At 39.0% G+C, this 12,039-nt stretch overlaps 1 protein-coding gene across 1 annotated transcript; it reads left to right on the forward strand.

The window, feature by feature from the left end:
* The first annotated feature begins 843 nt into the window (after positions 1-843).
* On the forward strand, positions 844-11,834 carry hs3st3b1a (heparan sulfate (glucosamine) 3-O-sulfotransferase 3B1a). Its single transcript, XM_072368766.1, has 2 exons — positions 844-1,656; positions 9,922-11,834. The coding sequence occupies exons 1-2, from the start codon at positions 1,163-1,165 to the stop codon at positions 10,538-10,540; spliced, it is 1,113 nt and encodes a 370-aa protein (XP_072224867.1). The 5' UTR covers positions 844-1,162; the 3' UTR covers positions 10,541-11,834.
* Positions 11,835-12,039: the final 205 nt, after the last annotated feature.

Below are 12,039 nucleotides of genomic sequence, written 5' to 3' on the forward strand. Positions count from 1 at the left end.
GGACAATTTAACATTTAGTTGAAATAACAGTTAATCAAGTCCGAATTACTTAACATATCTTCAAACATAAAAAAGATATTAAAGTTGTTTAAAGTTGAATATGCGCATTACATATTCAACTTACATGTAAGAAATATGGAGAGATTGGTTGAAAAGTTCATTTCAAGTTATTTTGTTTCAAAGCGGGACTGAATTAAGAAAGTCTGATTTTACCTTAGGCTTGGATTAACTTTGCAACGCTATCTACTGTTTGACTTGAGAGGCTGAAGTCCGATCATGTTGCCTGTTCAGTTGCTCTGACACACGCCAATGTTTTCTGAGTATCTGCGTCAAAGCGCGCAAAGATGCACAGAAAAAGACAGGAATTAGCCTAAAACTTTCAAAATAAACGTAGTCAAACGACGCTTGAAATTTGTGCACGGAAATGCATGTCCCGAGTTGTGAGACTTATTTTAAATAAGACTTCTGTTGACACTTGTTATTTCTGATACGTGCCTTAATATAAGTACATAATTCATGTAAACACATGTTAATTTGATAAAATAAGGTTTCACTTATGATGTTGTTATACATAATATATAAAGTAGAATCGTAGTACTAAGTCCATGGGCTCCATGAAGACACACACAATAAAAATGTTTATGACAAAATAATGCACTTATCGCTTAGAAATATACTTCTCAAGCTTGATCCAAAGAAAGTAAAAAAACAACAACAAATAAATAAATAAATGTAAAAAAAAAGCTCAATAGGTTTACTTTGAAAGGTTAGTGTGGAAGTCGTCTTTTCAGAATATTTCCATCTTGACACAGTTGCCTGGCGAAGATAAATTGGAGCTTCTCCGGATGAGCGCTCAGACGCCGAGAGACAGTGATGGGAGAAAAACTCGGTCGGCGTACGCTGCGCACAGGCTGCCGCTCAACCGGTGATATCTTCATTGCCTTTTTTTCCGAGTTTTGCTTCCAATAAGGAAACAAACACTCGTCCGATTAATCAAGCCGACCTCCAACAGAAGGTGAACCCAGCCCATCGTTTTCCACTTCAATTTCTCTGTTCGTTTTTGTGAAATTCCACACTGATTGTCCAGAATTTAAGCCATGGCAGAGGTGTGAGGCAGTGTTATCAAAATGCCTTATAACCGGAACTTTTTCACGGTGTTCCTATGGAATATAGTTTGATTTTACACAGTTTACATGTTGTGCCATCATCCCACGTGAGGAATAAACTCTTTGTATTCTGCATAATGTTGTCCCTTTGGGTATACATGATATATTGCTGTGTTGGCTACTGCTCAACTATGCCCAACCTGATGTACGGCTCGCTGAACAGACACGAAAACGATGCTGAAGTTGGCAATCTAGAGTTGTCTTTGGGGACTTCCAGGGACTTACTGAACAACGAAAATGATTTGGACAGCAAAGGAGACGAGTGGGATGAAATTAGAGGCGAGGCGAAGGCGCTGGATGATAATGCCATGTCAAGTTTCTTAAATGAGACGGAAAGTAAAAAAATGCCTCAGGCGATTATCATCGGGGTGAAGAAAGGAGGGACCCGGGCGCTTCTGGAGTTTCTGCGACTGCATCCGGACATCCGAGCGGTAGGAGCGGAGCCGCACTTTTTCGACCGCAACTACGAAAAGGGGCTGGAGTGGTACAGGTACATCGCATACTTACTAATGATCAAATATGCACACAAAGGTTATCTAAAACTGCCAAATTTTCAGCGTTTATCTAGAGACATTCATCTAGTTTTTTAATCATCCAGTAATGATTTGTCATCTAGGTTCCTTGTGCATCCATCAGTGCGTCAAGCATCACTGTTTGGTCAGTAATACATACTCGGAAAACATCAGTATACCTCTTTTGACATTTTTACCCACCATGCAGCATTTTGAAGCCTTCCATAATGTTTCACCACAGAACATTAAGAAACGGAAATTTAATAATATTACTAACTATGACTAGGCATATATTTTCATATATATATATATATTATACAATATGATATGATATATTTTATATATGTATATATATATGTATATATATATAGTATGAAAAACAGGACCCAATCATTGACATATACAGATAGTGATTTAAAAAGTTTAAAAAGCTGCAGGTAGAATCAAACTGAAAGTCATGGATCTCAATTCAAAACTCAAATTTCCACTTTGCACTGATAGTTATGGCAACTCTTATGAGTCATCTTGATTTACAAAAGGGCAGCTGATTTTGTGCTTCTTTACATGACCTTCTCTGAGAGTTCCTGTAATTTTTCGAACTCCGTCCTTGGATCTAGACTTTCTGTGTCTCTCTTACAAGGAGAGGGAGCATCAGAGGGGAAAAAATAAGATAAAGCGGAAGTGCCATTATGTTTGAGTTGCATGCATTTAAAGGAACAGACCTTGGTGGTTTGAAATGAGCAAGTTACATAATACTGTCATCATTGAGGAGGCTGGAAGTATGTTTAAGACTTAAGAAGTTTCAGGGTATTGATTGAGTCGCAGTAATTTCTTTCCATATTCAGGCCAAGTAGACATGTCAAAAGCAGCCGCCTGGAATCTTTGTTGCTTACATGTTCAGCATTGTGTAATGTAACATTTTAATTCTGTGTCATGGCAACGGTTGTCCTTGTACTGCATCTCAGTACGCAAGCTCTGAACTATTGACTCAGCTGCACAGTTACCCAATATGCCACTCTCAGTGAAAATAAATCACAAATGCAATATGTTCTCGGAAACCATTGATATTTTATGTACCAAAACTGTTTTTTTTTTGGCACTGAGGAACTTACATCACGGCGACCACAATGTTAAAAAGACATAATAAGAGACACTGCTGCTTCAGGTGTCCATTTGACTGAGCTGAGGGATTAACAGGCAATGTCAAAAGATCTAGACCCTGTTTCAAAGCTGCCTTCATAAGACAACAATAGGGGAAATGAAGCATTATTCAAAGGACTTCTTGTTTAAGCTCCTTTAAGAATTTCCGGACAGGTTTAGCATATTTTTGGATGATTGGTCTGAGAAGAGGTATTTTGTCTATTGTCTTTCGTCGAATGAACATCCAGAATAAATTTAAATTATCTCATGCTTGAAGACTTTCTAATCATTGCACTTCAGTCTTCATGCTATTTTCACAATCCATATGTGGTACACAAGCAGGCAACAACTGAAAATGAAATATGTCTTAAAAGAAGAAGACGCTATTGCTACAGATGGATTGAACTTATTGTTATAAAAAGTTAAAGAATCATTTCGGTGACTTTCAGCTCATTCGTAACACATATTAAGGAAAACCGTCTGTTCTAGATGCTATGTCTTCAATAGTGAAGTTATCTGTTCTCAGAGAGATGATCTGACTAATTAAAACAACTTGGCTTGAGTTGTCACAGTGAGACCAAGGTGACACAAACTGACCCTATGCAACTGAACACGTGACATCAAGTCAACCTTTAACAGTCATCTAACTGTGCTCAGAAAACCCCTTGCTGGCTTTAAGGTGGTTGCACATCACCCAACATTTCAGTAAGTAGTCCCATGTCTCTTTGATCAAAAGCATGAAACCAGGCGAAGGTGTCCAAGGTTTGTTTGCCCGTATGCTTCACTTAATTTCCCCCAGACTAATGACAAGCAGTTCTTTGGGGAGAGGAGCAGTCAGCTGGGTGGGCTTATCAGCTCCCGTGGTGGCACTGAGTTGTGCCCACGCCATTGGCTGCTGCGATTACCTCTGGAGCCCCACATAGAGAAGAGGCCCTCTCACAGCAGGACGCCAACCACTATATAACATGTTTTCACCCCTCGGAAGGAAAATAGAAGCAGACAGACAATTGTGCACGCTTACTCACAAAAAGCACAGGAGGCAACTCCCAAAAGCCGTGGGAACATCTTCCTCCCTTTACCCTCCTGTCTTCAGCTGCAGCTTGATTCCAACTCATGATTCTAACTTCCTTCTTTGTCTTTTTTTAGACAGATTAACTACTCATTTACTGAATGCAGACTCAGATCAAGGTCCTCTATACAGTAGATGTGACTTAATTGCTGTAATCATGTTTTTCCTCTTGAGGTTCCACATGTAGAATAATGAAGAGCTTTGTTACAAACTCACTGAGGATGTCAAAGAAGATGGCTTAATCCTTCTCAGAGCCCCAGGGGAGCTTACTGCAGGCCAGTGGCAGATAGAGGGCAGTAAATTTAAAGTGAGCCTTTTCTTACTGTTGCGCCATTGGAGCTCAATGAAAGGGGATGCTGGAGAACCCCTGAGGACTGCATTAACTCGGACAATAAAAGAGCAGACAATTAGTGTGAAACGTGTTTTCTCTGCCTTCACTTTGTATGCAAATGTGCTCAGAAGGGTGAAAGTGCCCTTTGACGAAGCCCAGCAGGAGTTCATCAGAAAAAATACTCTCTGGAACTTGCTTAAAAAGACTCAAACTCTACGCCTAAGCTTTCTAGACTCAAAGTTGAGTTTCAGAGCTCACTGAGAGAAAAGGTAAGTTCCCGAAGAGCAGGTTAATTTGAGTGCAGTGGTGGCTTTTTTGCTTACTCAATACTTTTAGCTGCAAAGATACAAAGGAACTGAGAGAACTCTCGATGAAGGGATCTTCAAGCCTAAACTACTGTGTCAGCAGCAAACTGACAGGAAAAGAAGGGGAAAGTGTCTTCATAATGAGACGCTTCAAAGAGGCCATTCACACAAACGTGCTGTTGTCTTAGACGCATCTTTGCTACATATCATGACACCTAACACTTCAAAAACATCACTAAGGGCAGATCAGTTTTATTCAGATTTTGTCATCTAATGGATCCAATTTCTGCTCACGTTGTTAGAATTATGTCTCTAGATGGTCAGAGCTCGTAATGTGCACCTTCCCTCACTATTTCAGAGAAAGGAGTTTACATTTACTGCAGAAATCCTCCGAGCCTTATCTTGAAGCGATTTCTCAAACCGCAGTACTTATTACAGCACTTTAGAAACACTGAAACAAGCAATCTTGCCCCATTATATCCCCTGGAGTTGTTGACTGCCTATTCTCTCCCTTTTGTAGTATCTTCAGAGAGAATTTGCCATTTCCTGCGTCTGTCTTTCTCTCAATGGCAGAGGCCCCTGACACAAAGTCAGAGCATCTTGAGAAAGACACAATCTGCCACAGCTATCTTTGTTTCGCTTCTTTGAAGCGTTGTTTGCTTTTACTTATCCTCTCAGACCTGCATGCATCTGTGGGGAATTCCCTAACGGTTTCACTACAGAAGTCAGAAACCTACATTACAAGCAAAGAATGGGAACTATATCATAAATGGATCATTGTTGAAAAACATACAAGCAGCTTGCACAAAGAATAAAAATGTTTAAAATAAACTAAATTTTGACTCAGCATGACTTTTTCTGGCTGTGAAACATAAACTGTTAATATTGCAGCATTAACCATCATTCTTTAAAATACTTCATTGTGAAACTCTCACATTACCAGCTGCAGTTGAAAAATATAATTATCTTTAAAATTTGTGTTCCATGCCACAGGTAGCTAAGATCTCCCTCTATTTGATGACTAATAATATGTTAACTTGATCATTTTGCCCATAAGAATACAGCCAAGAATGCACGATGATACCAACCCGTTGTGTACTATCACTGACATGTGAGGCTGTTTTTCTAGACAAAAAAAAAAAGACAACTCACTATACAGAAGTTCTTTCTCATTTGTTTTTTTAAAGTTTTGCTCTGAGGGAAGTTTGTTGGTGTAGAAGTTGCTGTCTGGTCCTTTTTTGGGATCTAATCCACCTTAAACTAGGTCCAGCTTGAAGCCCACAATGTGTTATTTGATGGAATCTGGACAAAGATGAAAGATTAAAAAATGAATACAGTTTGTGATTAATGCAACAAGGAACTGTAAGAGAGTCTTCAGTATCTGCGGGAAACTCTTATCCAGATTTAACCACTTTACTCCATATGCCAAAAAAGGCATGAACTGCCCCCCTCAAGTTTCAAAGTATCATCCATGTGAATGATGCCAAGGTCTACAATTTTAACAAGATGTGTAGTATTTCCATTGAGTTTCAGTGTTGTGGCTGATCAGTGGCAGAGCTCTAAAAACCAAACAAAAGAGAAAAACGTGGCTCCATGTGGAAGTGTCATCATTCCATCTCCCTGGTTATTGAAGTAGAATCACAAACAAAGTGATTAAAGTACAGATAAAGAAAAGTACAGCTGTTACATTTTGCATTTTTGTTTCACACGTTTGAGTACAGCAGCAAGATGTATAAATAAATCAAACCAGTTGGACCAGTCATGGTTGTTATCGTCTGTTTTGCTGTAACATGGGGTTGCATATTGTTTGGTGTACAATGGGCTATGAGGAAGGTGCAACATATTGCAACAGTTTTGGCACAGGCTCCACATCCATCTGATGCTGAAGCAAAAGTTTCTTTCATGCATTTTCCAGCTGAAAACCTAAATCTAAAGTAAAACAACTATCAAAATCGACACAGATTAATTCAAAGCAGATAGTTTTGTGGCAGATTGGGTTATACACCTTACATCCTGCTTCCACTCCTCCTCCCTTCAACATAGGCTTGTTTCCATCAGACAAGCAGGTGATTTTTAGTCCTGCATACAGTTGTATGGAGGATGGGAAAAAGACACTTGCTGTATTGCAGTCCAGGAATGCTGCTAAGGAACTGACTGTGGTTCAGCATTGTGTAAGAAGGTCATTTCTGTAAAGTGAGGTGATGAGAACTTTCACTACCTGATAAGACTGGCTGTTATGGCGAGAGAGCACCTTCCCTAAAGATGTTTTCCTCTTTGATTTCTGTCTGGAACTTGTCTCACAGTAAGATGGTCTGATTATTCCAAGTGGCTGCATACCAGCACCTCTCATCCTGCCTTTGAGAAGAGGGATGATTCCCACAGTAGCTCAACTCCTCTCAGAGCTTCAGGGTGAGATAAGAACACATCATAACATTAGATAATGCTGAAGCTTTTTCTGGAACTGCCCCCTGTCACTGGGGTCTAAAAAGCTGAAATATAGATGCCAATTAGAGTCAGTCAAGCGGAGTACTGCAGAATACAAAAAATCTTGGAGTTTTCTGCTTTAGTTTTTTGTTTCCCTTTACTAGTTTCTTACTTTAGTGAACTCATTACTGGGGCATAATCCAGCAGCAACCACAAAGCTGCATGTACTGACATTGTAAATGTCTACCTTTGAACCTCCTTGCTGATAAGAGTGAATGTAAACAAAGTTTCACAATCTGTCTCCCCAGCAGCCAGTTTAATGGACACACCTGAATGCCTGGCAGACAAAACACTGGCAAATCATACAGCACACCACTTGTCTGCTTGTAGGAGGCAGGAAAATGTAGACAGCATCTAAAATGGCAGCTGAGTTGACAACAGGAGAGACCTTTGCAGTTTTCCTTCTCCAACAATGCACCTGGTTCTAAATAGTATTTCTTTACTCCTTCCCTTCTTGATTTATTTCCTTCTCTTAACTGTCTTTGTCTCTGCCTTCTGCTTTTATTTCTCTATTCCAGCGGCTTTCCAAGGGAAGGCGGAGTGCCAGAGGAGGCTTGTATATAAGAACAAGGATCATTATAGATCCTTTAGTCTTTATTAGCTTGGATACAACAGTTTTTAGAGTAATGCAGTAGATTTAGTGATTATGAGTCAAATAAAAATGTATAAACTTGGTTTACACATGATTGGCTTGATTTCAGAGAATAGACATTTTCATTCTCTTGGTGCTCATTTATAATGTGTTTTCATTGCTGATTGATAGATTAAACATTTTGGTTGCTGGCAACATTGTTTATTAAGCAGAAGAAAATTTGAAAGCTTGTTACATCTACAAGCCTACGGCAACTTTGTCACTTCTTGCACAGCCAGAGCTGTTGTCCTATTCTATCTCTGCCAGGTTGAATCACACATGTACTCTTCACATAGATTGTTTTAATCTTTTCTGAGTGACAAGTTTGGTTTGTGGTAAGTTTTTGTGTCCTTTGAGGCTTCACGAAAAGCCTGCAGTGCTGTACATGTCCGAGAGACGCAGAAGATAATTGCAGGCGGTTCTGTTTGTGTTCCTTGTACCTATTACCTTGATTAGGTTTGTGATGTTACCACCACATATGATGGTTGCCAAGGTTATGGTGAGAAAAGTGCAATAAATCTGTAAAACCGCAGCTCACATAGAATGACCTGAAAAATGAGGTGACCTTATAGGCGATGGAAGTGCATGAGAAAGAGAACCTCATTGTGTGTTATGTGTGACATTAAGGAATGAGTGAGCTATGCTCACACAATCACTTAGCTTTTCACCTTTGTTAGTTCTCTGCACAGGAAAATCTAGCAGGCAATTCTCTGCTCGTTTGTGCCACAAAAACTTTCAAGATAAAACTCTGAGTGTGTATACTAACAGATGGTTGGAAAGATGGTAATCATGTTAATGACATGGCTTCTCTGTTTTCCCGTTGTTTGATTTAGATCAGCCACTCACTATCAAAACCTTAGAATATTGCCAAGTACTTGAGTAATTGAGGATGTACGTTGTGACAGCTGCAAACCTACAGGAGGTATGTTGGGAGCTGATGATTGTCAACACAACACAGCTTACATTCTTTATCATATTGAGGAGGAAAAGAAACATTTCCACACTGTTGTCGATTCAAGATATTCGTCAAACCTGCGTGAGATCTCATACTCTAATGACGCCAAAATGTTAGTTTAATGTACTTAGTAAACAAATTTGAGAGTGGGTGGATTTTTTTCCCATTGATTTGATGCCAAAAGGCATCAAGTGAAGTATTCACAGTTAATGAAGAGTTTATAATCACATTCAGTTGGCTATGTGCTATGAATTATACACCATTACTTCTAGGATTGAGACCTAAAACAAAAACAGAGTGAAAAAATTACACTGTTGTGATGTTAGAAATCTTTAATTTTGCCCCCATGCCCATGCCAACTCTTGCATTTTATCTGCCTTGTAGTTTGTGGTATTTTCTTAAGTTGGATTCAACTGCAAACTACTGCTTTGTTGGGATGGATTGAAACTGAATTAACTTCCTTGTGACAATGTCTTTGCATAAAATGAATTATTCTTTGCGTTTACCCAGCTGTTCTGGAAATGTGCTATCGTGTACACACCTTCTGCAACTGATTTTCTTCTTATATAAAATACCTAACATACCTATTTTGGCCTTGCGTCCCTCTTCCCCTCTCTCCTTGAGATGAGACAGTCACCCAGTTCGCTAGTAAGGTAGACAACCAGGCTTTAATGCTTTAGCTTGTTTGGCTTAGTCTTAATACCCCTTGGCTTAATTTAGCCATTATCCAGTGAGGGTTGCAGTTAACAGGCTATAGTATGATCAACTAGAGGCAAGGGGTTAAGAAAGAACAAAGAGTTATGGGAATAGAAAGCTCTCAAGCATTTTCTGCTATCCCCCCAAAGGAATTTTCAATCTTCACATTTCAGATAAAATTATCAAAAAATATGAAGAAAAAGAATGACAGAAAGCATGTTGCCTATTCTCTCATTTACAAATGCTACTGAATGTGAGTACTTAAATTTGATGATTGTGGGGTTTTTTCGTAGAGGATTTAGGACTTAGTTGACTAAATGAAGCACTAAGATATGAGGGTCATCCTGTAGGTAGAACAAATTAAGTTAACTCAAGATTGTTAGCACCGTTGCTGTACTTCTGTCACTTTAGGTACATTCGCAGAATAATGCAGCTCATGATGTATACTATTATTTTCTCCATGATGCTTGACAAGCTCCTGCCTGGCAGTGTATTTTAAACTGCAAAGAAGTGACTGTTTGCACTTTTGCAAGGTGTTTGCTTTTTGTATACAGAGATTGTACAGAAATTGTTATCTGAGCAATATGCCATCTGGAGTGAAAATCTAAATCTGAATGTTTTGTTCTTTACAGGGAATTAATGCCCAAGTCATCAGAGGGCCAGCTGACAATGGAAAAGACTCCCAGCTACTATGTCACAAGGGAGGTCCCAGCTCGGATCTACACCATGTCCAAAGACACCAAGCTTATTGTAGTCGTCCGGGACCCTGTCACACGAGCCATCTCAGACTACACTCAGACCCGCTCCAAGAAACCGGACATCCCCTCTTTTGAGAGCCTGACTTTCAAGAATATGTCAGCAGGTCTGATTGACACCACATGGAGTGCTGTTCAAATCGGCATATATGCCAAGCACCTGGAGCGTTGGCTCCAGTTTTTCCCCATGGAGCAGCTGCTATTTGTTAGCGGAGAGCGTCTCATTACTGACCCTGCTGGTGAGATGGCACGTGTCCAGGACTTTCTTGGACTCAGGAGGATAGTCACTGATAAGTATTTCCACTTTAACCCAGCAAAAGGCTTCCCCTGCCTTAAGAGACCTGAGGGAAACAGCAAGCCACACTGCTTAGGTAAAACCAAAGGCAGGACCCATCCTAATATTGACCCAGAGGTGGTGCAGAGGCTAAGGGACTTTTATAAACCCTTTAATAGCAAGTTTTACAAGATGACTGGCCATGACTTTGGCTGGGATTAAGAGAAAAATGAGGACAGACTCAAGCTGATCTCTTATCTGGATTTTTTTAATTGTATCATTCAGGATATATTGTTATAGTGTCTGTACAGTATTTGATGGTGTAAAAAGCTCAGAAGTCTATTTTATGATAATTTATTGTTATGATATTAACTCACTAAGCTGCTTGACCAGGTTATTTCAAGGTTTTGGTTCCCATGTCATACTTAAAGATTTTTCGAAAAGCACAGTCTGTTTTTTTTACATGTATTATGAGCAGGGTCAATGTCATTTGAAACAAACAAAAATTACTTATATATATATATATATATATATATATATATACATAAAAAATATATATGTATATAAATATATATATATGTATATATATATAGGATTACATATATATATATTAGCCTTTTTTTGGCTTTTGTTTCACCTAAATCTGATTGAGATCCAGCTACACCACAAACTGGTAATATCTCCTTAACATTTGCCTGACCCTCAGAGGACTGTGCACCCACTTAGTCAGGTCAATAGAGGCCTCAGCTGATCCAGTGCAACTTGCCAGGTGGATCGATATCGTAATAGCTCCTCATCATGTCAGTTAGGTCTGAGTGATGGCATCGCTGTGATCTCTTGAGTATCTCAATAAAACATTGATCTGTCAATGGCAGTAAGTTCATGGTTGACCCATGAGCCAAATTTAAATTAATACAAGGACCTGAATTTTCCCTGCAATTTGCTTACTTAACCACTATTTATACTGTCGACCCAGGAGGGAGACCAGCCATCATGCTGTTGGGGGTGTTATTATCAGTTTTCAACAGAGCTGCTACGCAGGCTTCATAATGCCAAAACAGTAAATGATTTTATGAAAGTCATATGAGTCAGTCACATTTATTGATCTGTACTGAAATGGCTTGCATTGATCACTATGTGCAGCTTTTACTACAGTTGATACTCAATGTGTTAATTGTGCCTGTTACCAAGACACGTCAGTAAAAATACTACTTTTCTACTTTTGGTGATACCTGAAGAGAATCACAATAAGTTTATCTTCCCCAAATTTCTCCTTTATGTTTTATTTTATGGTTGAGTTTTATTCAGCCTTGATAAACATGAATATCTCAGCATTTTCAGCATCACTCAGTAATGATTCACTGCAGCAAGATTGTTGTGGAAGCACTCTTTTAGCTGTATTCATTGATTTATAGTACCAATATTGAAATGAAGCAGGTTTTAAGTTAGACACAGATCAAATGTGGAGTCATGTGTTTTTTTTAAGTAAGAAATAAATCTGTTTTACAAAAATCAATGATGTACTCTCTTGTTTGCTATATCAGTTGAAAAATTGAGAAAACTTTTGCTAAATATGTCTTGCTCGTGTTTCTAATACCCTATCCTCACATCACCTGTATGCACTGTATGCATCTCTGGATCCCTACAGGCAGAAGCAAAAGCTGTGTCTAATTTACTATCTTGCGCATTATTTAGCTAATTAGCACAACGTTATTTAGAAC

This window comes from Leuresthes tenuis, unplaced genomic scaffold (assembly GCF_036924035.1).
Source record: "Leuresthes tenuis unplaced genomic scaffold, fLeuTen1.0.hap1 SCAF_17, whole genome shotgun sequence".
In the NCBI taxonomy this organism is placed as follows: Eukaryota; Metazoa; Chordata; class Actinopteri; order Atheriniformes; family Atherinopsidae; genus Leuresthes; species Leuresthes tenuis.